Source organism: Lygodium microphyllum, chromosome 6 (genome assembly GCF_053477565.2).
Source record: "Lygodium microphyllum isolate KBCC chromosome 6, Lygodium_microphyllum_v1.1.10, whole genome shotgun sequence".
Taxonomy (NCBI): domain Eukaryota; kingdom Viridiplantae; phylum Streptophyta; class Polypodiopsida; order Schizaeales; family Lygodiaceae; genus Lygodium; species Lygodium microphyllum.
Genome location: NC_141140.1, coordinates 111,970,061 through 111,996,916, shown reverse-complemented (window position 1 = coordinate 111,996,916; position 26,856 = coordinate 111,970,061). Strand labels below are relative to the sequence as shown.

At 42.8% G+C, this 26,856-nt stretch overlaps 1 protein-coding gene across 2 annotated transcripts in view; it reads left to right on the top strand.

The window, feature by feature from the left end:
* Window positions 1-9,861, top strand: part of LOC148034979 (uncharacterized) — a 30,243-nt gene extending 20,382 nt beyond the window's left edge. For both annotated transcript variants that reach the window (XM_087679895.1, XM_087679896.1), the window contains 2 exons: window positions 9,036-9,158; window positions 9,259-9,861. In XM_087679895.1, the coding sequence (XP_087536021.1) occupies window positions 9,036-9,158; window positions 9,259-9,563 (428 nt within the window). In that variant the 3' untranslated portion in view covers window positions 9,564-9,861. The remainder of the gene's footprint in view (window positions 1-9,035; window positions 9,159-9,258) is intronic.
* The last annotated feature ends 16,995 nt before the right edge of the window (window positions 9,862-26,856 follow it).

Here is a 26,856-nt window from a genome sequence, read left to right as displayed (position 1 = left end):
TATCTGGGTAATGCAAGTGGAATGCTTAACCTCATGTATGGTAGCATAAGTATGATGCTTGGGGCACAAAACGGGCCATATGGATATGTATCGGCACCCCCAGGGACTGTTGGAGCACAAGGATTTGGTGCCGGTCATGGAGGTGCTTCAGATAGTGCTGGTTTTCATGCAAATACAGCCAATGCACCCTTTTTGCAGCAGCCCATTTATGATAACTTGACTCCCATAGGTTCGTCGAAGGACTATGATGAAGGTGGCAAAAGTTTGAAGTTTGAGCCTTTCAGTGGTGCACAAGATAGGTTGAAAGCACTTGTTTTTATTCAGTAGTTTGATGCAACCTATTCTGAAGGAAACTTCATAGAGGCATCTAAGATACGCAAGGCAGCCACATTTTTGACGGAAAATGCATTGCAGTGGTGGTCTACACTCCTTATTCAAGGAAAGTCACCTACCACTTGGGTCCGGTTCAAGCAAATGTTTGCTTCAAATTGGTTGACAAGTACCTTTGAAGTAGACATTATGATAGCTTGGAATCAGTTGAATTCCAAAGACTACAAGAACTTGGATCAGTATAATAAGAAGTTTGGGATGCATTGTTGCCAATTACTTCTTATTGTATAGTACTCCTCCATGAGCAGGTGGAGAAGTATATTTGTGGTTTGCCAAAGGAAGCAAGGATTTTTGCATTAAGTCCACTGTTTCCAACATGTCTCAGCTTATAGAAAATGCTACTACAGCCGACACATTGCTGTGTGGAAGGATGCAGGATTCCACGATGATGATGCCAAGTCACGTGTCAAAGAGGCAAAGGCTGAGAAAAAGGGTAAATCTGAAAATAAAGCTGAAAATAGGGGCAGATCTGAAAAATAGGGCTGGAAAGAGGAACACATTGCAGAGAAAGAGTGAGAAAAGTAATGCACTGTCACGTAAATCTCAGTTGTCGACTGTCAATATGGTTTATCACATTGAGTTGGATGCCATGAAAGAGCAATATGTTGCTGATTCGAACTTTGCTAATGTTTATGATCAGCTTTGCAATGGCCAAAGGCACGGACACTTTGTATAAGAGATAGATTTTTGATGATGCATGGAAAACTATGTGTCACAAAGCAGTTAAGGCCTAGAGTTATCACTGAAAGTCATGCTCCTTCGTATGCAAGACATAGAGATATTGATGCCACAGTCAAGGTAGTGGAACATTTCTTTTATTGGCCGGCTTTGAGGCATGATGTAGAACAGTTTGTTAAGACATGCATCATATGCCAGAAGGTAAAGCATGATAGGCAAAAGATGCCGTGTTTGTTGTAGCCCTTGCCTATTCCAGATAGGCCTTGGTAGAGTATTGCAATGGACTTTATTTTTGAGCTTCGTAAGACACCTACAAGGAATGATGGGATATGGACTATCATTTGCAGGTTTAGCAAACAAGCCCATTTCATTCCGGTGAGGAAGAAAATAAAGGCTGATCATATTGCATGATTGTTTTTGCAGCACATCTTTAAGTATCATAGTATTCCAGAGTCGATTATTAGTGATCGAGACCTCCGGATGACCAGTTTAATTTGGAAGGGCTTGTTTGAGAATATAGGTACCATGCTGAAATTCTCATCATCCTTCCATCCATAGATAGATGGTCAGTCTGAGGAAGCGAATTCCACAGTGTTAGATCTTTTGAGGTGCTATGTTCTAGACCACAAGACACAGTGGGAGCAGTATTCGCCCTTGGTTGAGTTTGCTTACAACAACACAGTGCATGGTTCTATGGGCAAAGCTCCATTTGAGGTGGTAGAGGGTGGTAAGAAAGTACCCCCTATTTTGCACACAAAAGATACAATCTTTGAGTTTGATTGCTATGTGGAAAGCATGGATGTAGCTTATCAAAAGGTTAAGTATGCACTTCAAAGATCATAGGATTAGCAAAAGAGGGCTGCTGATCGCCACAGACGTGCTTTGCAGTTTGTAGAGGGTGATTTTGTGTTGCTGCGTTTTGAAAAGGCAAGGTTGAAAAATATGAAAGGAAGAGAAAGACTGTATCTGAAGTTGAGTATGAGATACTATGGGCCCTTCCAGGTGTTGGAGAAGATCAGCGATGTGGCATATTGGCTGAAATTACCTCCACATTGGTGGATACACAATGCCTTTCATGTGAGCTTGCTTAGACCTTTTCATGGAGATGTGCTAGAGGATGTCTTTGCTGAAATCCAGCTTGAGGTTGAGGAGCTAGATGAGATTTTGGTACCTGAGCAGATTTTGGCACATAAGGAAAGAAAGGTCAAAGGGAAAGTTTCCAGGAGATACTTGGTGAAATTTCAGAATTATTCACCAATGGTTGCCAAATGGATGGAAGAGGATGACTTGATAGACCATCCTCAGTTATTGTAGCTTTACCTAGATGCCTTTCAGTTAGAGCCGACTTTAGTTCGGGCTCTGTCAGGTTCAGCAGAGCAAGGGTTTGGAGTATTGCTTGATACTCAAGAGAGGGAGGTAGCACTTCCCCTCCTCCGTTGCTCCCTCCACTTGTAGCAATATCTCCATGCTTTCGGTAGCATAATAGTGGGATCGGTAGGTCCTCAAGAGGGTCACGCAATGGAAACCCTTGGTCAGACGCCGGTGCATTTTGCGAGTGTCCCCCCAGTCAAACACCTTGCGCGTTGTGCTCTCTAAGGAACAACTCTTGGCCATCCGTACCACAGAATTGGAGCTTAAAGAAACAACTATTTTCGGTCAGGTAATAGGACACTCTCCATCTAGGGCTTAGCTTCGAGATTGGCTTCACTCTATGCTACGCATTGGCACAATGCAAATCGTGGAGGCAGTCCTCATGGGCGAGGGATATTCATGGTTCGTCTCACCTCTGCGGATCAGCTCGTGAGTCAGTGGAGAGCTCGCCCTATGTCTCCATGAAGGGGGTAATTCACATGGTTCCCTGGTACAACGGCTTCACAGTGGAATCATTTGAGATCCACAACAGATTTCTAAGACATCTTGTCACTTTACTTTTTCCCGGACTGGCAGTAGAGTACCGCCAGTTAGTGGAGGACTTTGGACGCTCTTCGGCATAGTTCTTCCTGCCTCCTTCGTAGATGCAGTGACAGCTATAGGAGTCTCCAAGGTACGAGTGGCCGTGAAAGACATGAAGAGTATACCCAAGTTCTTGGAGATTGAGGCAGGAGGTCACTGTGACTGGGCAACCAAGGCAGTGCCTGCGCTGCCATGACTTTGGGCATTAGGTAGCAGACTGTACGCGCTTTAGAGCCAAGGCGGCTTCGCTGACAGGCCCGTAGGTGGATGCTGACAGCTTCACACGGGTCTAGAGACGACAGAGGGGGAGATGGCAAGGGGGGCCGTAGTCAGCTCCTCCAATGCAGCCTCGAGAGTAGGGAGCAGGAGGGTGAGCAACGCCCCCTCGGCAGAGCACTCCGCAGCCCCCCCTACCCGCCCCACCCGGCAGGACCGTACCCCCCCACATCCACCACCCGCGCCACATGCTACCCCACTTGAGATCCCACAGTTCCCACACACATCCCCTTCCCCCCTTCCCATGACCCCCCCCATTGACCCAGGCCCACGGCCCCTCCCTATCAGGGCCACCAGTCCCCCTCCACACCCGCCATACACCTCCGATCCTCCCACCATCCCTCGGTCTTCTCCCCCCCCCACCACCTCCCCTGCTGCGCACCACCCTTGATCGGCCCCCGGTTCAGGTGATCCCCCCCAGACCCACCCCCCCTCCTCCCACAGGAGGTGATGAGCCACTCACGCCCACATCCTCCTCGCAGTAGCAGTTCTCCCTCTCCCACACAGTCACCAGCTCATCTGCCCCTGCCGCCCGTCACTCGTTACACTTTCCCGAGGCAGGCACAGCTGTTGCCATGGGAGTTCTTTTGCAGTGGCCCATGGTCCTACCTGAGAGTCGTGGAGTGCGGAGAGTCCCCACTACCTCTAGAGTTGGGGATCTTTGTGGTTTGTAAGTCCAGGAGGGGCAAGGTCCATCTACTAGCACCACCGGATGGACCAAACTACGCTTTCTTCTTTCAGTTCTCTCACTCAAGGGATTGGACGACGACACAGATAGAGGAGGGTTTGAAGAGTCAGGTGGAGGACCACATCTCCTAGTGGATGGGAGAAGGACTAGCACTGTTTGCACAGCAGTGGCCTGGTTGCGTGATGGACATTAACTGGTGGGTTGGTGCCGAGGTTCCACACTTGAGCATTATCTTTCGAGCCCCTCCACAATGGAGAGCTCTGCGGGATGTGATCAAGTGGCCTTTGGCATAGGCGACCTGCTTCTACCAATGTACAGAGTGACGACTCTCAACATGGCTGATAGATGCATTTATAGTACCACCTAGAGCATCTATCACCCCTATGGTCCGGCCGAGGGCCACCATGGGGGATTGGAGTTCACCGTCTAGACTTGCGGCAAAGCGTACTTGCATGCCCCATAGTTTCTCCTCCTCATCAGCAGCCTCCACACCGAACAGATGCCCGTTCGGTCAGTCACAGGTTTCCCCATGAGCCTACACCTTGCATCCTGGAATGTGAACAGTCTTCACTATAGTGGGGCATGTGGTTTCAGGAAGTTGATTGTTCGACAGGAGTTGCAGCCGGCCCTTGCCGGACAGATCGACATCTTGCTTCTGCAGGAGCACAAGCTCACCCCCACCTAGGCCCAACGGGTTGGGAAGGTACTTCCGGGCAGCTTGCACACTTACTGGGAGCACGCTATAGGTGCCCGCAGCAGGAGTGGAGGCGTATGCATCTCTATTGGCCCGAGTCTCACCGCTTGTGTACGAGACCACGGGACGATAGTGGCAGGAAGGATTCTATGGATCAGATTGGATATTGGAGACTCGTGTATTGGAGTCCTCAATGTCTTTGCCCCTACGGAGGTTAGGGCAAGCAACAGGTTCTGGGTGTAGATCGGAGATGGACTCCGAGAGGTGGACTCCCGGATTGTTGAAGGAGATTTCAACAACCTGGAAGCGTTGGAGGACCAGTAGGGCAGAGGCAAAAACTACCAGGGCATGGCTGGGGAGGAGCAGGAGGCATAAGAGGTCTTTTTGCTTGCAGTTTGAGCACGTGATGCCTGGAAAGACCCTGCCTTCCACAGGAGGGAGAGGTCGTTGGACTTCTCTTGGGGATATAGGCGGCTAGGTGGAGTCTTGTTGGAGCGGTTGGACAGGTTTTATGTGGGAGAGTGGGGAGGCTCTCGTGGAGGCCAGATTGAGTAGTTGGCAGGGTAGAGATTATTGCAGGAGGCACCGGGGGATCCCACCCTCCATGCACAGGAGGTGCGTGCGCGAGCAGCCATTGCTGGCCTAAAGGATAGACGCTCGGATTTCTCTTTCTGCACCTCAGCAGCATTCTGGGCGTGGAAGGGGGACTCGATGTGCAGGGAGTTCTTCCAAGTGCACCAGTCCCGCAACGTAGGAGAGCAGATACGTAGTCTTCGGGATCAGTATGGGAGGACTTGTTCTAGCCCAGATGAGGTGATGGAGATTGCCACCGACTATTACACGTGCCTTTTCTAGTAGGAGACAGCTTCAGCTAGAGGACAAAGATGTAGACAACAGGTATGGGATCACATCTCGTCCCTCGTCACAGAGGAGATGGGACGCTCCCTCTTAGCCCCCTTCACAGAGAAGGAACTAGAGGAGGCTTTTCATACACAGGATGGGTAGAAATGCCAGAGGGAGGATGGCCTCTCTAAGGCCTTCTTCACTACCTACTGGAAAATGGTGAAGGACCCCCTATTGATGGCTTCCCAGGAGATTTTCACTTCAGGACAGATGCTAGGGATTCTCTTGGCAGGCCTTATCAGTCTTCTCTCCAAAGGGGGAGACCAGTTGGAGCTCTCCCAGTGGAGACCGATCACCTTATTGTCAGTGGCCTATAAGGCATTGGCAAAGATGATCGGTAGGCGATTACGCCCCGTGGTTCCAGATATCATCCATGACACATAGGCAGGCTTTGTCCAGGATAGGAGCATCCTAGACAATGTATTTACCTTCTTTGAGACGACAGAGTGGGCTCATCACAGTGGGTAGAGACTAGCAGTACTACTCTTGGTTTTTGAGAAAGCTTATGACAAGGTGGACTGGGATTTCCTAGAGGGCACCATGGTGAGGTTGGGATTTCCCCAGGCTTGGATTCGTAGGGTCTTCGGCATGTATAGATCGGCCACCAACAGGGTTCTCATAGGTGGAAGGCGAGGGGGGAGTTTTGGTTGGAGAGATCGGTTCGACAGAGCTCCCCCTTGGCCCCATACCTGTTCCTACTCTTCGCAGAGGCGATGTCTCACTTTCTCAGGTCACGTGTGAGCGGATAAGGCAGCCTCTGACTTCCAGTGAGAGAGGAGACTGAGTTGTTAGACTCAGAGTATGTAGATGATACAGCCCTCTACATAGAGGACGATGAGTTGATGCTGGTGAGAGTGAGGTTGGCTCTTGACGTGTTCTGCTTTGCAGCGGGAGCGAAAATCAACTGGTGAAAGTCGGTTGGTTTCCTTACAGACCCGGACTCCAGCACAAAGTGGAGCATCCACTTGGGATTTAGATGGGTGAGTAGAGGGCAAACCGTCCGATACCTAGGGTTCCAGGTGGGACTCGACATCACTCCTGCCCAGCAGTTTGTTCCCGTCCTTGATTCTATTTGGAGGAAACTGACCTATTGGAGCATGGTTCGCCTCTCACAGCGACGGCTTGGTACATCGCCTCGTGTTGGTGCTTCTCCTCATCGTGCATAGTGCAGCTTTGCCGCCCAGTGCGGAATTTCCTTTGGTTAGGATCTGATGGTTCCAGGGATTCCAAGGCCAAGGTGGCGTGGGCGACCATCATATGACATAGGTCAGAGGGAGGGCTTGGGATCATAGACCCAGAGTATTAGAGTATGGCTCTCTTGGGCAAGCTAGTTGTCCGCGGTCTCACACTAGGCGGGCAGACCTGGAAGGTCTTGCAGGAGGGCCTTCAGGATTGTAGACCGAGCCTTGGCGGTGAGTGGAGGCCGTCCCTAAGATGGATCTTCACGTTAGCCCAGATCAACCCCCCCTAGATCACCTTTCCTTCGCAGCTTACTTCGCGTGTGGCAGGGCCTCCGCAAGGCCCTAATCCAAAGTCTCCCAGGTTGCCAGGAGGAAATATACCGTCATCTGGAACCCCCAGGTCAAAGATCGGGAAGGGGCACAGGTAGGTGAGCGCCCCCACATCTAGTGGGCTGGGTGGGAGGCCGGCCGGCTCGTACCATTAGGACATGGCGGGAGGTGTACAGGATGGCGGACGAGGAGGTGTTGCAGCGAATATCAGGTTGCCAGAGAGGAGTAGAGTTGAGGAGAAGAGAGATAGACACAGCAATACCTCCGGAGTGGCTTGCTCCCCCGATACGAGAGCCGATAGAGCACGGGGAGGTATGTGCAGCTAGGTTTTCACCAGCAGGCATCCCCCTTCAGGTGGTAGATAGAGTGGGTGGCGCCCCACAGGGGACTTTCTTCCTTGTTCAGGAGGGGGGACGTCTGGCCCTTGACAGAGGGCAATAGGATGAGGGGATTGCCACCCTTTCGTGGAGGAGGATTCGTGTAGTGGGCCTTCAAGGGAAGACATGGCAACTGGACCCCTATGTTTTCTGGAAGGAGCTCAAGGACTGGGGCCTTTGGATCTGGGAGGACAGACCACTTGATGAGGTGGAGTGGGATCTAGGAGAGTGGCTATGACCAGCCTCTGCAGTCACCAAGAAGCCACCCAGGTTCCTAGAGTACACTGCTAGGATTGGCAGACATGTATTGATGCAGGAGGATATGGACTAGGCGTTGTCACGTAGCAGGCATTGGGCAAAGCACAGCATCATGGAGCCCTTCCGACGGACCTTCTGGCGACGCCTATGGGATAGCTGGAGGCCGAGGAGGGTGTCGTACTTGTTATGGCTGGTGGCACATGGAGGCTTGGCGGTGGGAAGTTGGCTTGCCCAGATGTAGGAGGGAGGTTGTAAGTGCTGCACACAACAGCCTTTGGAAACCCCAAAGCATTGCCTTTGGTCATGTGAGGAGGCGCAGCTCGTGTGGAGAGGAGCATGCCGCATCCTTCGCCGTATAGCACCTAGCCTTGGGTCTATCTCATGGGGAGCCTTCTGTTGGCGGGCAATCAGCTAGGGCCGCCACCTTTTGTATGAGGCCGGGATGCAGGACACGATATTCATGATCGAGGCAGGGTCGTGCATAGTGGTCGGTCTGGAGGCTCTACCCATCCGCCAGGTATTGGAGCCCACAACAGACCGCTCGGAGGTATGGGAGATCATAGGGAGTCTTACTGGATGGCATATATAAGGCGCGGCGTCAGGAGGCTTTCGGCAGAGAGAGACTTTCAGCACATGCGACCTTAGCAGAGCTCTGGACCTCCATCATCCACTCCCTCCGCGGCTGATGGGATCAGGTGTAGGGCGAGTCCAGGGCTCGTTAGGAGCTCCGTGGTCACTTCATGCATACTTGGGGCGGCCAGGGTCTGTTCTTCATGATGCAGGCAGGCAGCCCCAGTTGGTGATATAAATTGATGTCATATTCTGGTCAAGATGATACTAGACAGAGCTAACAAGCCATGTTGAACTGGATGCCTCCAACCCTGATTACCTTGCACATGTACATGCTGTAATAGGAGGATCACGGCCACGATTGCACATTACCACAGTGCCATCCTGGATGTCTTCACCTTACTGTTTTCAAACTTTGACCTGCTACTCCATGAGATCTTTCAGACTTTTTATTCCATGTCCTCACCCATGTTGCCAGGTTTTGAACCCATGACTAAAGGCAGTACTGTGATACTATACCAACTGGGGCAGGACTGTATGTGTATGTGTGTGGCACACTGCTTATATCCAAGCCTTTGCATTCCTGTATGTCTGTCAGTCCGTCTGTTTGTAATGAGTGAGTGTTGCAACTTGCAGCTGCACGTACACAGTCTTGAGGGCAGGGCAGGGACAGGAGAGGAGGGAGGGATTTTGGTATACTAGAATGAATTCATGAACAAAATTTCCTATGAATTCAGTATGCAGGATCTCTCGACATGTTGCTTTCGTGCGGAGTCTTGATCCGAGCACTTCAAACATCTTTCCTCAACATCGCAATCAATTTAGTCCTCACAGTCATGATGAGCGTTTGCATGTAGATGGTATAAGCTGCAATTCAACCAAGCTGGGAGCAAACTTTACAGCTTGTTTCGATTAGAATGTTTTCAGTGCAGATTATGCTAATGATTGTTCTTTGGTCAGATACACATTCAACAAGATCATCATCAAAGAAGGGGAGTAGTACTGAGCACAAACAAACAACATCAGTAAGCACGGGAGTAACTACTAGAGGCACCTCCACCATTGAAATTCTCAAAGAACATGAGGAAAGAATATCTACAGGTTCTCTTAAGAAATCGGAAAAGAAGTTGAGAAAGGCACATTCATTTTCAACAAGTGAACTTGAATCTTCACCTCAGAGATCATTAAAGACTAAGCAAGCACTCCAAGCATCTTCAGAAAAAAAATCCCACAGGCACAAGAAGCTTAAGAAAGAAACATCGTAAGTACAAAACTAACTGGCCTTATTTCACACTTCAGGTGGGGCAGGTGAGTGTCCCTTTATGCCAAATTCCAGCTGATGTATGAGTAATTCTATGTGGTGCACATCTGTTTATACATAGATTATTGACATTAACTGATAATTTCTGGACTGTGGCTCTGTTAGTCAAGAACAATGTGAAGGGTGAATTTTCCTATCATTATTACACAGGCTCTTATCTTTAGTCATGATTTATGTCATATCACCAGCACAATTGATGGGATTTGTAACAAACCAAATGATGCACTTATCTTTATTTTGTCCATCCAATGTCACTATATACAATCTACATGATTATTATTTCCGTAGAGGAAATGCAAAAGGTCTAGTTGCAAAAGTGGACCAATGAACACCACAGAACCAAGAGAAAATGAAAGGATAGAAGGAATCTACAACTGGTAATACAAAACAAAAGACTTTGTAATTGTGAAGGTTTATGCAGTGAAACAAAGTTATTCATTTGCTGAAGACATTGATAAATGCATTTAGACAAAGGTCTTTTCTGGCTCCTAGGAATTTTAGCACAATATTACGTGAGAGACAAGACCTTTAATTGCATTTAGTTAGTTGATTGGTTAACATGTAATCTCTTTGTAGGAACAATGCTTTGGTCTAAACAATCATAGTGCAACTTTGTTTTATTATTATAATGGCAAAGTGAAACTTTGTTAAAGAAGACAATTATATTTTGTGCCCATAGATGATGTTTTCTTTCAGTTTACGTCCCCTTCATAGTCTTGGGTTCTTGATTTTCTATCGCCAAAACTAAAGTTCTCCAATCACTTGTAAAGGCATCAACAATCACTTCAAGGAGCTTATATTTGTACTCTTTGATCATGTGCAAGATTAAAGGGGGAATGTAAGCTTGCTTTAGCACACAAATGGTTTAAAATGACAATGGAAGCAATGCACCTTAATATTATGCATGATATCATGAACATGCTTCAATATGGTATGATCTTGTTGGTTACATATATTGCTTTTGGTAGTCAAATCATATTGAGTTTCTTGGTATGGTATCCACTTATTGATGATTTACAACTGGTAATGCAAAACAAAAGACTTTGCAATTGTGAAGGTTTATGAAGCGAAACAAAGTTATTCATATGTTGAAGACATTAATAAATGCATTTAGACAAAGGTCTTTTCTAGCTCCTAGGAATTTTAGCACAATATTACGTGAGAGACAAGACCTTTAATTGCATTTAGTTAGTTGATTGGTTAACATGTAATCTCTTTGTAGGAACAATGCTTTGGTCTAACAATCATAGTGCAACTTTGTTTTATTATTATAATGGCAAAGTGAAACTTTGTTAAAGAAGACAATTATATTTTGTGCCCATAGATGATGTTTTCTTTTAGTTTACGTCCCCTTCATAGTCTTGAGTTCTTGATTTCCTATCGCCAAAACTAAAGTTCTCCAATCACTTGTAAAGGCATCAGCAATCACTTTAAGGAGCTTATTTTTGTACTCTTTGATCATGTGCAAGAATAAAGGGGGAATGTAAGCTTGCTTTAGCACACAAATGGTTTAAAATGACAATGGAAGCAATGCACCTTAAATTATGCATGATATCATGAACATGCTTCAATATGGTATGATCTTGTTGATTACATATATGGCTTTTGGTAGTCAAATCATATTGAGTTTCTTGGTATGGTATCCACTTATTGATGATTTACATAGTTTTTGATAGTTTAATCATATTGATTTTCTTCTTATGAATATGAAAACTAGGTGAATCTATGGTAAGACTTGGGCTTGGCAAGACTTGAGAAGGTAGTTTTTCAACCATCACATATATTTGTAATGATATGGGAACTCTTACTTCACCTCGACAAGACCTTCCCAACATCACAATTGAAAACACCTCATATACAAGTGTATTTAGATTCATGTAATCTTGACTTCAAACTCCATTGCAGCTTTTAACCATTGGAAAGATGAGCCACGCTAACTCTCTCTGAAAAATTGCATCTTACCATGTTTGTTAGATTTGTATATTTAACTACATATGGTGACAAAGCTAAGTCCATGGTGTAGAAGCCCAAAAGTGGAAACTCATGTAAGGGGTGATAGTCTCTAAAAATGAGTAAACCACCAATTTACTTGATATATTGTGGAGTGCTTTGTTCTTGAAACCTTATATTTTCCAAAAGAGAGCTATTTAAATTGAATAGCAACAATTTAATCACCATTATCATCTCGTTTGATTCTAGTTGTTGCATACATGTAGCTCCTTGTCTGTTGAACAAAGAATATTTAAGTAGGTTATCATCAACATTCCCACGTGTGTTAAAGAGGAGGATTATATTTTGTGCCCATAGACGAAGTTTTCTTTAAGCTTAGGTTTCCTTCATAGTGTTGGGTTCGTGATTTCTTATCACCAAAACTAAAGTGCTCCAATCACTTTTAAAGGAATAAACAATCACTTCGAGGAGCTTATTTTTGTACTTTTTGATCATGTGCAAGATTAAAGGCAGAATGTAAGCTTGCTTTAGCTCACAAAGGGTTTAAAATGACAATAGAAGCAATACACCTTAATATTATGCACAATATCATGAACATGCTTCAATATGGTATGATGTTGTTGATAACATATATTGCTTTTGGTAGTCAAATCATGTTGATTTTCTTGGTATGGTATCCTCTTATTGATGATTTATATCGTTTTTGATAGTTTAACCATATTAATTTTCTTCTTATGAATGTGAAAACTAGGTGAACCTATGGCAAGACTTACTTGGGCTTGGTAACACTTGAGAAGGTAGCTTTTCAACCATCACATATATTTGTAATGATATGAGGACTCTTACTTCACCTTGACAAGACCTTCCAAATATCACAATCGAAAACACTTCATATTGAAGTGTGCTCAGACTATTGTAGTCTTGACTTCAAACTCCATTGTAGGCTTTAACCATTGGAAAGATGAGCCACGCTAACCATCTCTCTGAATAATTGCATCTTACCGTGTTTGTTAGATTTGTATATTTAACTACATATGGTGACATAGCCAAGTCCATGGTGTAGAAGCCCAAAAGTGGAAACTCATGCAAGGGGAGACAGTCTCTTTAAAAATGTGTAAACAACCAATTTACTTGATATATTGTGGAGTGCTTGTTCTTGAAACCTTATATTCCCCAAAAGAGAGCTATTTAAATTGAATAGCAACAATTTAATCATCATTATCATCTCCTTTGTTTCTAGTTATTGCATGCATGTAGCTCCGTAAAGTAGGTTATCATCCACATTGTCACGTGTGTTAAAGAGGAAAATTACATTTTGTGCCCATAGACAATGTTTTCTTTAAGTTTAGGTCCCCTTCATAGTCTTCGGTTCTTGATTTTCAATCGCCAAAACTAAAGTGCTCCAATCCCTTGTAAAGGAATCAACAATCACTTCAAGGAGCTTATTTTTGTACTCTTTGATCATTTGCAAGATTAAAGGGGGAATGTAAGCTTGCTTTACCCACAAATGGTTTAAAATGACAATGAAAGCAATGCATATTAATATTATCCATGATTTCATGAACATGCTTCAATATGGTGTGATCTTCTTGATAACATATATTGCTCTTGGTAGTCAAATCATGTTGATTTTCTTGGTATGGTATCCGCTTATTGGTGATTTACGTCATTTCTGATAGTTTAACCATATTGATTTTCTTCTTATGAATGTGAAAACTAGGTGAACCTATGGTAAGGCTTACTTGGGCTTGGTAACACTTAAGAAGATAGCTTTAACCATCACGTATATTTGTAATGATATGGGAACTCTTACTTCACAAGACCTTCCAAACATCACAACCGAAAACACTTCATATTCAAGTGTGTTCAAATACTTGTAGTCCCGACTTCAAACTCCATTGCAGCCTTTAACCATTGGAAAGATGAGCCATGCTAACCATCTCTATGAAAAATTGTTGTCTTTCCATCTTTGTTAGGTTTGTATATTTAACTACATATGGTGACATAGCCAAGTCCATGGTGTAGAAGCCCAAAAGTGGAAACTCATGCAAGGGGAGATGGTCTCTCTAAAAATGACTAAACAACCAATTTACTTGATATATTATGGAGTGCTTGTTCTTGAAACCTTATATTCCTGAAAAGAGAGCTATTTAAATTGAATAGTGACAATTTAATCATCATTATCATCTCCTTTGATTCTAGTTATTGCATGCATGTAGCTCCTTGTCTATTGAACAAAGAATATTGAAATAGGTTATCATCAACATTGCCACCTCTGTTAAAGAAGACAAGTGTATATTTTGTGCCCATAGACGATGTTTTCTTCAAGTTTAGGTCTCCTTCATAGTCTTGGGTTCTTGATTTCCTATTGCCAAAACTAAAGTGCTCCAATCACTTGTAAAGGAATCAACAATCATTTCAAGGAGCTTATTTTTGTACTCTTTGATCATGTGCAAGCTTAAGGGGGAATGTAAGCTTGCTTTAGCCCACAAATGGTTTAAAATAACAATGGAAGCAATGCAGCTTAATATTATGCATGATATCATGAACATGCTTCAATATGGTATGATCTTGTTGATAACATACATTACATTTGGTAGTCAAATCATATTGGTTTTATTGGTATGGTATTGTCTTATTGATGGATTACATTGTTTTTGATAGTTTAATCATATTGATTTTATTCTTATGAATGTGAAAACTAGGTGCACCTATGGTAAGACTTACTTGGGTTTGGTAACACTTGAGAAGGTAGCTTTTAAACAATCACATATATTTGTAATGATATGGGAACTCTTACTTCACCTTGACAAGACCTTCCAAACATCAGAACTAAAAACACTTCATATTCAACTGTGTTTAGATTCTTGTAGTCCTGACTTCAAACTCCATTGCAGCCTTTAACCATTGGAAAGATGAGCCATGCTAACCATCACTCTGAAAAATTACATCTTACCATGTTTGTTAGATTTGTATATTTAACTACATATGGTGACATAGCTAAGTCCATGGTGTAGAAGCCCAAAAGTGGAAACTCATGCAAGGGGCGACGGTCTCTCTAAAAATGAGCAAATAACCAATTTACTTGATATATTGTGAAGTGCTTGTTCTTGAAACCTTATATTTTGCAAAAGAGAGCTATTTAAATTGAATAGCAACAATTTAATCATCATTATCATCTCCTTTGATTCTAGTTATTGCATGCATGTAGCTCCTTGTCTATTGAACAAAGAATATTAAAGTAGGTTATCATCAACATTCCCACATGTGTTAAAGAGGAGGATTATATTTTGTGCCCATAGACGATGTTTTCTTTAAGTTTAGGTCCCCTCCATAGTCTTTGGTTCTTGATTTCCAATTGCCAAAACTAAAGAGCTCGAATCAGTTGTAAAGGAATCAACAATCACTTGAAGGAGCTTATTTTTGTACTCTTTGATCATGTGCAAGATTAAAGGGGGAATGTAAGCTTGCTTTAGCCCACAAATGATTTAAAATGACAATGAAAGCAATGTAGCTTAATATTATCCACGATATCATGAACATGCTTCAATATGATATGATCTTATTGATAACATATATTGCTTTTGGTAGTCAAATCATATTGATTTTGCACGTATGGTATCCGCTTATTGATGATTTACATAGTTTTTGATAGTTTAACCATATTGATTTTCTTCTTATGAATGTGAAAACTAGGTGAAGCTATGGCAAGACTTGAGAAGGTAGCTTTTCAACCATCACATATATTTGTAATGATATGGTAACTCTTACTTCACCTTGACAAGACCTTCCAAACATCACAACTGAAAACACCTCATAGTCAAGTGTGTTCAGATTGTTGTAGTCCTGACTTGAATCATTATCATCTCCTTTGATTCTAGTTACTGCATGCATGTAGCTCTTCGTCTATTGAACAAAGAATATTGTAGTGGGTTATCGTCAACATTGCCACGTGTGTTAAAGAAGACAATTATATTTTGTGCCCATAGACAATGTTTTCTTTAAGTTTAGGTCCCCTTCATTGTCTTGGGTTCTTGATTTCCTATCGCGAAAATGAAAGTGCTCCAATCAGTTTGTAAAGGAATCAACAATCACTTAAAGGAGCTTATTTTTGTACTCTTTGATCATGTGCAAGATGGGGAAGGGCAAGAAGTGAGTTTTTTGAGTGAGCTTTAGATTAAGTTTTTATTGGCTGTAACGTGTCCGCCTATTGGTTGTCCAAGCACATTTTAGCGGTCCATCGAGAAACGAATCCAAGCATCGTTGCCCGGCACTCCCATGGAATGTTCCAGGGTTTGTTGCCTAGGGTTCCTTGAGTCCGCCTTGCGACGCAATGTTCGTGGCGTCCCATGACGACATTCTAGCATCGATATCTCCACCTCTGCTGCGATGTCTATCCCTTTTCCATGAGACTCGGGTGCCTTAATTTGCTTGAGAAGGAACTTCTTTTCTTGCATTTCTTGGGTGTAGAAGGTGCTTGATGATCAAGGCATACCATTTAGGTTATTCCATTTTAAGATACGTATATGAACCATACATTAATTAGGCATGCAACATTACGAAGTTTCGTTCTAATACCAACTGTAGTGTGCCCAAGCACGTTTTAGCGGTTCATCGAGAAACGAATCTAAGCGTCACTGCCCGGCACTCCCATGGAATGTTTTCTGTTGTGACTCTATGCATCTACCACATCGAACATGAGGACGGAGGTTCTCACCAGGATTTTGAAGTCCTTAGACAAACATCAACATGTTGCACATGCTTTGTATCTAAAATGTCTAGTCTACAAAAGTGCCTTGGAAGGAACTTAACCCGTGGCTAAATCTGATCACCCTTAGTGCAACGAACTTGGTTAATAGCTTCTCTAAATTACTAAGCTATTGTATGATATGTACATGATTATGGCAATTTTATTTAAGGGTGATAAGGCTGAACTTTTGCAAAGAAATGACTGACGGGCAGTCTTAAAAAGAAGAAGCTAAGGAAAATATTGGTGGAGGTAGCATAATTGATATAGTCAATGATGTCAGTAGCCAGCAACGAGTGAAAAAACTAAAAGCATGCCAAGAATCGAACTGATTTTGGGAAAAAGCTTCAACACAAAAGCTATGGCTTTCCAGGGTGACTGCGTGTTTTTTTTTGGCGCTGATTATAAATAAAAGGTGACGGAGGGGAGGACGCAGAAAAAAGATGAAACTGTGAAGAGCTTGATGAAGCCTACGGAAGATGACGGCTAGCCAGAGGGAACGTAAAATTATGCAACGGGAAGATGAAGGAGAAGGAGTTTGTGCGATCCTGAAGAACACGGTAGATGACAGTGAAACAGAGGACGTCTGGAGCTGCTGTAGGTGACAAAGGTTAGGAGGAAAAGCTCTGAAGACGAAGACAAAGTTGAAAGCAACATCGAACTCTGACGATGAAGACAACGAAGATGAACAGGTAGTCGAAAAAGAAACTGATAAGTCGAAGAAGCTGGTGACAAAGTCGCAGCAGAGAACGATAGTAGGCGGAGAAGAAGAACAAATCCTAAGTGAAGGTGATGACGGAAGCAGAAACGTCATTGTAGAAGAGAAAGAGGACGAGAAAGCAGCTGCGACAGAAGTGATGTAGGGGAGGAATCGTGAGGAGGCCGCTGGGGAAGGGATCGGAAGACTGCAATGAGAAGGCCACTGAAAGAAGGATTGGCGAAGCTCTACAAGACAGTGTAGAAGGAGACGGAAAATAAGCGAAGATGAGACAAAGGATGGAAGAAGAGAGCCAAAGTTGTCGACGGTGCTGAAGTCGATGTCAGTGATGGCAATAGAAGAGATGACTACGAACAACGGCCGCATGCCGAACTGGGTTGACGCTTTAAATACCGAGTCTGAACACACCTTCGTCAGCAACAAGCGTAAACTTATTCTGCCGTTCTGAAGTATCATTCCCATATGATCACTGCGAATTATTCTTACTCTACAAGTTTGACTATCCTACCTTTCTTCCGTTTGTATTCAAGGGAGATGCTAAAGATTGGTGGTGGAACGATTGATTCCTCCACCCTACAATGTGAACTGGCGAGCAGGCTTTAGCTCAGAATATTTGAAATGATCCTAGAATGAGATTATCTATTACCCTTATTCCTACAACTCTATGATTTTATGAGATTTATTGGACTTGCAAATATCTTTGCAATCAAACCTTTTAATGGTTCCGCAAAAAGTTTGAGTTTCCAATAAATAATCACAATTGGAAAAGCTGAACGAAGACTATTATTTTCATTCAAGGTGGCAACAACGTATCTCTAAAGAAGATGTTCCGAAGGAATATTGTGATGGCATGCTAAAAGAATCAAATTTATCAAAGGATCTTCCTCATCTTTCAGATCCTTATTACTTGGAAGTTCCTTCTTCATCAATACCAAATATACTCCAATTTACCCCCTCTTTTCATGCATGATGTGTAAAGCTCTCTTGTGACTAAACTTGGGAATTTGTTGAGAGTGGAAAAAGATTGAATTTTCGACTAATTTTTGTTGTTTTTAAGGTCTGAATGATTGATTTTTGATGGATTTAGAGTGATGTATGATTGTTAATGGAAGTATTTGAGAGTGTTTTGGATGATATTGATTATGTTTTGGAAGTTCATGATGATTCTCAGGTCTGCGATGTTTTGATAAGTTCTGTTTGGTTCTATATACCTTCTGTTTTGTTCTGATTGTCTTCTGTATGAAGCATGGATTGATGATTGATGAAGATTGAGATCTTTTGAAAGCCTATTAAATAGTTTTTGATAGTTTGGAATGGTTTAAGTATGAGTTATGAGGTTCTGATAACCTTCTGTAGACCCTCTGTAGTTGTTCTGTCTCTGTACTATAACTGTACTGTAGCTGTTTTGGTGCTGTACTGTAATTGTTCTGTAGACCTTCTGTAAGTGTTTTGTAGAATGTATGTGTGACTTTGGGAAAGTTTTCTAACTTTTGGAAAGGATGGATCTAAGTTCAAAAGAGCTAAAAAAAAGTGGAAGAAGCAGCTGCTAAAGACTGAAGAGAAGACTAAGTGACAGTGACAGTAGTGAGTTGTGAAAAGATACTGTAGTGGCTCTGGTGACTCTTCATATCAGAGATACCTCTTGGGAGGTACATCCACGACCTAAGAAGGATTATTGAGGGTTATTATGAGAGCATTTTAGTGAGGAGATGATGTACTATTGATGGAGAGAGAGAGAGAGAGAGCCAGAGATGGTCAATTTTATCAAAACAGTGTAACTGTATGTGAGAGATTGAGAGAGAGAACTATGAAGACATTGAAGATGAATACTATGTGATTGATTTCCATTCAAAGATGTGTATTCTTTTGTGTTCTTTGTTATATTGAAGAATTCTATGAAGATGTTGAAGATTATGGTTGATTCTACATTAGGAGAAATATGGACTCTCTTTTTTGCCCCTTAAGGGGTTTCTCTCACCTCTCTCTCTCTAAAAAGAGATTCCAAAATAATATTATAAAAAGAGATCTTCTACAATCAAGAAAATCTCGTTTTTGTGTTTTCAATAGATTTCACCTATTATTTTATTCCCAAACTGCAGGATAAGGTCACTTTTTCTCAAAATCCTCATAACTAAAAAAATACAATTCTATTTTTTCTAAAAACGCAGCCAATCATTCTTTAATGCCCTCATGACTCTTTAATGCCCTCTTTAGTGCCCTCATGACTTTTCAATCATTCTCATTCTCGCTTCTTAAAAGGGCGGAAGTTAAAAAACGATATAAAATGACGTACACATCATATTTTAAGATTATTTTTTACCCAGAGACACCTTTTTGACTCAAGAGTTTCCTTGTAAATTTTCGTCTTTTTTGGACAAGTGTATACCTATTTTTGGGCATTTTTTCATTCCCTCAGAAAGCTCTAGTTTTGTCCCAAATTTTGTGCATTCTTCTCTTTCCCTCCAGAATATGGTTTCTTGCATACGAGTTCTTCTGAAGCAGCATTGAGGAGTAGTTTTGATACCATTTGTTGAAATCAAGAATCTCTATCTACAACACACTCTACCCTGCTACAAGCCATCTTCCTCTTCAGAAATATGCAGTAAGAAATCTCCGTCTTCAACAGTCTATACTACAAGCAATCCAGTGATAATGGAGGTATCTTTATTTTTTAAATCTTTGTGATGTTATTATTCTTCACAGTTGTTGTTCAGTCCTTAAGCATCAATTCATAGAGAGAGAGAGAGAGAGAGAGAGAGAGAGAGAGAGAGAGAGAGAGAGAGAGAGAGAGAGAGAGAGAGAGAGAGAGAGAGAGAGAGAGAGAGAGAGAGAGAGAGAGAGAGAGAGAGAGAGAGAGAGAGAGAGAGGAGGGGAGAAGGGGGGGGACAGAGAGGACTGTGTGAGATGAACAAAGAAAATAAGTGATAGAGTGACAGATAGTAAATTAGGGTAGAAGATAAGATGATGTTATTGTTTTCCACTAGCCAAGCTTCAGTATGAATGTGTTTAGGGTTTCCTTGATGAATTTTTGTTGAGAGAGAGAGAGAGAGAAAGAGAGAGAGAGAGAGAGAGAATATTTTGGATAGAACAGAAGATAAGATTTGATGCTAATTAGAGGTAGATTAAAAGCCAAGATTACAGGCTGATTAGGGGTTGATTAGGGTCTATCAAGACTGAAAGCAAGAGAAAGAGACAAGAACCAACTGGGTTTTAAAAAAAACACAGATATAGTGAATCAAAGGGGTGTAGTTCTGCTATTTGAATGTTAATCCAAGTTAACATTTGCATATTTTTTTTTTTGCAGAATGCAGGTGCAGGATGTACCAAGAGAAAGAGAGATATTCACTTTCAATTGGAGGATGAATATGCACCAATGTTCAAAAGAACTGTGGAAAGAGATGATGCAATAAGATGCAGGATGCAACAAGAAAGAAATGCAGGGAAAAAAAATGTGGACCTTTGGGTTGATGGGTGCATTTATCCACCCGATCCACTCACTCGAAGGCCACCACAATTTGAAGGGCTTACATCATTTGTAAAGTTTGCTTGTGAAGGCAATGAAGGATTGTATGGATACACATGCAGACTTGTCACACAAGGAATAGCAGGGGCTCATCAAACCTTGACAAATATGCAGACAAGATTACAAGGGAATATGCAGTCTTTGATGGAAAAGGATAGATTATTGGCTAAGAAGGATAGAGAGAACCAGAACCTACAACAAGCAATGTCTGTCATTGAAGATGCTATGCATGCTACACACGTGCAAAATATGGAGTTACAGTCTAAAGTCAATGACTTGGAGAAGGAGAATCAAAACATAGAGAGGAAGCTCACAAAAACTTTGGAGATTGGGCCCACTTTAAAAACCAAAGAGGCACGTCGGCGCATCCGATCCGTTAAACCAATTGGCCAATTAGCCAAAGGAAGTGGACAATATCATAGACGGATATATGCTCAATCTACTACAATGAGAAATATGTTTCCTCATGCAGAGAATGATACTATTGCCAAAGTCCTTAGCAAGAATATGGTAAAAAATGCATTGGAAAATCGTAAATTCAGGGACATTGTGGATGGTGTTGCTAGTGAACGTCTTAGGGATGTGAGCAACTTGTTTACTGCTACAGATGCTCAGGGATTATGTGACAAGGTGGGAATGAGTTCTGAGTCATATAGTATGCTCTATCAACAATTGGATACAGGTTTTAAGCAAGTCTTCAATACTAAGCGAGTAATGCCTCTGCCAAAACCATTTCACGTGAAGAAGGCTCGAAAATAACTAAATGAGAAAGTTTTAGAACTAATTGGTGAGCCTACGCATCTGGAACACACACACATATTGAAGTATGGTTCCAAAGAAGTTGCCTTTGTATTGAATGCATCCAACAACTTTGTATTGGATATATGTAGGGTTCAGATTGCTATGGTCAAGTTTTACAATATGTCTATGGAAGAATGTAGAGGCAAGCTTAAGTTTGTCCTCAAACTTGATGAGAGTGAGATTATCAAGGGGCAAAAACTTGAGCGTGTGAGTATAACACTTATGAATCGAGCATTGGATCCCAACATCGATGAAAAACATCCTTTATACTTCAGTGTACAATCGAAGAATGAAATATGGTGGCTTGCAGCATTTGAAGTACCAAAGGAGGACCATGAAGTACTTAAAGTTTTTTTTAACCTCACTAATATACCCAGTGTTATTCAACAGCAAAATAATGGAGCAGTTTTACATGTTGAGGGGTTTGGGGACTATCAAGTTGAATGGCATCTTGCAGGTGATTTAAAAACATTGAAGTGTATGTTTGGTTTATCAAATGCAGCAAATGCAAAATTTCCGTGCATATACTGCATGCAAACTAGGAAGAAAGGGAAAGATGGAAAGAAAGAATGGCTTGCCAAGGCAGGACAACAGGGTGCTCCGACACGTGATCAGAAAGTCATGAGAAATGGAATGCTAATTCCAGTGGATCCAAACTGGCGCCCTATTTTGGAAATACCACTAACAAGGGTTCACTTTTGCACATTGCATTGTTTGGTTAGAATAATTGAGAAGCTAGTATATGAATATATATGCTTTGCATACAAGATGCAGCCCGTGTCAGAATCTGATGCTACATGCAAGAAGGTAGAACAAGTCCTCTCTGAAGTTGGATTGCACGGAGGCCAAGTAGAAATAAAAAAGGACGAGAAAAAATCGGGGAAGAGTGGAAATGTTCCTTGTAAACCATGCTTTGGCGGACCCAAGGCTAGGAAGTTTTTATCTCCACCTCGAGATGAGGAAGGCAATATACTAGTAAAACAACCAGAGAAGTACGAAGCATGGAAAAAGTTGCACCTTGCTGTTTCAGATTGGAGCAATGGGGGACGAACGAGGATTGCGAAGGCAGAAGTGTGGATACACCTAGATAGATTAGCAGCTCTCTTACAGAAGTTGGGGTTTATGGATGGTGATGCCAATGCATTTAAAGAGGCAGCTGCTAAATTTCATAAGTCCATGGTGGAGGCATGGACTACAAATAGCATAACACACTACATGGTCAGTATTATCACCATTGCAAAAAAAAATCATCATTTCGAATTACTTTGTGTTTCTAATCTCTTTTCTTGTGCAGCATATACTTGAAGCACATGGTCCATACTTTGCAGATCAAGGAAGTTTGGCAATATGGTCAACTCAAGGCATGGAAAGATCTCACTGGCAAGCTCGCTGTGCTTTTCAAAAGGCAACTGATCATGGAGGTGGCATCAATGATTCCAATTCTATGAGGCAATTATTCCAATGGTGGTATAGGAGACTAGAGATACGATACGAGGAAAAAGAAAAGAAGTCCAAAACATCTCAAGCAGAATCTATAAGTAGGGCAATATATGAAGTGAGAAAAGCAAGATATGAAAACAACACAGCTAGACAACGGCACGCAGAATGGTTGGCAACCCAAGAGAGAGATGGCAAAAAATGGAGACCTAGATAAAGATAATAATTTTGATGCATTTAGAGTCCACAAGAGAGCACAAGTCCCAAGGATATGACACATCAATACTCATATCTCTAACATGAGATGTCTTATAAATTTTCTTTAAAATTTCAAAGGTTTGTCACTATATTTTTCAAAGTCGATTTCGAACTTTGTTTTTTAATTATGAAAAGTCCATTTTGAAATCCTAAGACAAAGATATGAAAATTCTAAACATTGGAACATTCATTGGCCTAGAGAGAGAGGGGGGGCATGAGGGGGGTGTCAGGAGATAGAGAGAGGTAGGGATGGGGTGGAGAAATGAAATGAAATGATAAATTTAAAATTCATTTACACCACAGTAAGTTTGAAAGTTTCGTATTTAAGTCGTCTCTCCTTTCATTTTTTCCCATTGCTCTCCACTCTACCCTCCACCTTTCTATCCTTCATTATCACAGCCATGGCACGTTCCAAGCTTCCTATCAAAAAGGCGCCTGCGAGAGCAAAAGCTCAACACTCTTCTGAATCTAGTGAGCGTACTGTGAGTGACAAAGATCCCCTGGTGACCGATAACGGTGGCCCTACTGCAGCCAATAATGGTGGCGCTACTGTGGCCAACAATGGTGGCCCTAGTATGGTCGATAATGATGGTTTGCCATTGTCCAGAAATGGTGGTCCACATGCTCCAGCTGCTCCACCTCCCACTACTGCTCCAACTCGTAATACACGCCCTCCAACACATAAAAAGCGAAGATGGAGACCAGGCACAGCTGCGCTACGCGAGATAAGGAAATTCCAGAAGAGTGCCGACTTGATTATTCCTAAGGCACCATTCTCCAGGTTGGTGCGAGAAATACTGCAAGATCTACAGTCAGGGCATCATCACAAGTTCTTTTCGAGGAACCAGGCAAGGAATGTGGGGCGATGGTCAAGCCAAGCCTTGCTTGCTCTCCAAGAAGCAGTTGAAAGCTACTTGATTGATCTAATGAGTGATGGTCAACTTTTAGCCATTCATGCCCGACGTATCACTATTAAGCCCATAGATCTGGTTCTTGTTCGCAGGATCCGCAATAACAAGGATGCATTTAATCTTAATGTCAACAATATGCTTTGAGAAGCTACCTTGTAATTGGATCTATGTTTTTAGCTCAGGTTTGGTTGTAGATTGTAAGGATCTTAGTTTTGGGTTATCTTTCCAATAGACCTTCAAGTATTTGATAGTAGTGGCCTGCAAAATGGAGCTAAATTTTCCCTAGCTCTAGTCGTACTTGGTGCGATGCACTATCTACCGTGTATTTCATAGTTTCGCAATGCTAAATCCAATATGTGATATTCTATTTTGACCATGTTTCGCATTGTGTGAATTTTCAAGTTTCCAATTTTGTAAGTAGTTTTGTTGAGGATAAATTCAATGTGCAACCACGTACACGTCGGTGATCAGTTGTACATGGGCCGATGCACTATATCCTTACTATATTTAGTGGTTTGGCAACAATATATCTGATGCGATATTCCATTTTACCCATGATTTATTTTTTGTCAATTTTTAAGTTTCCAATGTTTCGCATTGCGAGGTTGACAATATATTTAATCTGCAGTTGCACACACTCATTATCAATACATTTAATCTACAGTTGCGAGGTTGACAATACATTATCAGTGCAGTATAATGCAGTTAACGTATTTTCAAAAAAAGATTGAACCGTCAAATTTATAAATCGGAATCTGGTGAAACTTCACCCTCATGCTGGGCATTAGAAAAACTCATTTATATTAAAAATTTGGCCCCATCAGAAGCCTCTGGGTCACCTGTCCGGAGGCTCGCGTCTGGGGCCCTGAATCTGGGGATTCAGGGCCCCAGACGCGAGCCTCCGGACAGGTGATCCAGAGGCTTCTGTTGGGGCCAAAAAAATTTTGGATGGTTGATGTGTCCTTGAGGAGCCTACAGGTAAAATTTCATGTGAATCGGAGCACTGGTGATATTTTTCCTAAGCGTGGATTCATTAATTGAAATTTTAGGGTTTTTGAAAAGTTTGGCTATAAGTTTAAAGTTTCACCTCATTTTACACATTTCACTTTTGAGTTCTGAGTTCTCTCTCCTAGAAGACATGGTACGCACCAAGCAAGCGGCCCGGAGATACCCCCCTGGAAATTCCATACGGCAGCCACGTCCTCCAGCTCCACCACCACCACCACCACGCCAGCATCGCAAGCGTCGATGGAAGCCAGGCACAGTGGCTCTTCGCGAGATCCGCCACTACCAGAAGACCACTCACCTCCTGATACCGAAGGCTCCATTCCAAAAGTTGGTGCGGGAGATCATGGAGGGCATACTGATCATGAACAACAGGAACCAGTTTCCAAACACATCACGCGCGAAACAACCGGATCGCTGGACTGCCCAGGCCCTCCTCACACTACAAGAAGCTGCTGAAGCCTACCTCATCGACTTATTTGGAGACTCAGTCTATGCAGCGGTGCATGTAAGGAGGGTCACTGTCACCGAGAGGGATCTGCGGATAGTCAGGTTCTTTCGGCGATGGAAAGATAGTCCTCGCGGAGGTCAGCAAGGATAGAGGTGTACAAACTCAAAAGCACATGGAATGTAGCTTCTGAAGACATTTTGTAAAGCCTTGGTCGTAATGGACCCCATGTAAAATTATTATTAATACAAATACAAAGTTTTTGGCGCGTCTTATTTTTGTTTAGTCACTTGATATTTATTTTATTTACGTCGTTGAGTTATCGTTACATGCGTTCGAACAAATACATGTTGCGCACGAATTCGATAAAGCACTGTGTATTAAATTTAGGCTACGAATCGTGTTACGTATAAATTCGATAAATAAATGTAACATTCAAGTAAAAAAAAACAGTAAATGACACGTATCACAAACTACATTGCACGCGAATCCAACAAACATCAGTTTTCATTACTTGAAGAGAAGATTACAAAGTGCAGTACATCAGTGATGCGATATCAGTAGGGAATAAGTACATCTATTCTCTCCTAGGCTTCTTGGAGCTAGGCTCCCCATGGTCAGAGCTATTCTTGATCATAGGCAACAATACATTTTGCCCCAATAGTTCCTGTCTAATGATAGTGGGGTCTTCAACACCGGCAACCATGCCACGGGCCACCATGGAGAAAAGTGGGCCAGACCTAGTACTCGTGAATAAGTAGAGAAGCTTCGAACGTCGAAGCAACACTACTTTCTCCAGGCTGGAGTTGGTCGGGATGGTCTTGAAGGGCCCAGCCTTTGTTAGTGCCCTCAACTTCAAGAAGTTCTCTGCAAAAGCAGGGGAGCATGTCTTATGAAATACAATAATGTCGTTGACAAGCTGCCCAACATACTCCTTCAATGCCGAGTCTTGCACCCTTCCTTGGCTACCAGATCGGCCACCCTGTCTAGATGAAAACTCATCTATATAGACAATCTCCTGCAACACACAAGTTCAGTATCAGACTCACTATGCATGGAGTGTGCTGAAGATATATAAATCATATTCATATGAAACTTAACCAGTAGGGCCTCTAGGGCATCGGGAGCACACACATGTGTTTTTGTCGGGATCGGGCCCCCAGAAGTGCCCTGGCCGGAGGCTCGCGTCTGGGGGCCTGAATCTGCAGATTCAGGCCCCCAGACGCGAGCCTCCGGCCAGGGCACTTCTGGGGGCCCGATCCCGACAAAAACACATGTGTGTGCTCCCGATGCCCTAGAGGCCCTACTGGTTAAGTTTCATATGAAACCGAGAACATTACCTTCTCTGCATCATCTATCTGCCGCTGTAATGGAGCATCCAGGTCTGCTCCTGCCACTGGGCTGCCCTCGTCTCTCTCCTGGGTAGGCACTGCATAGTC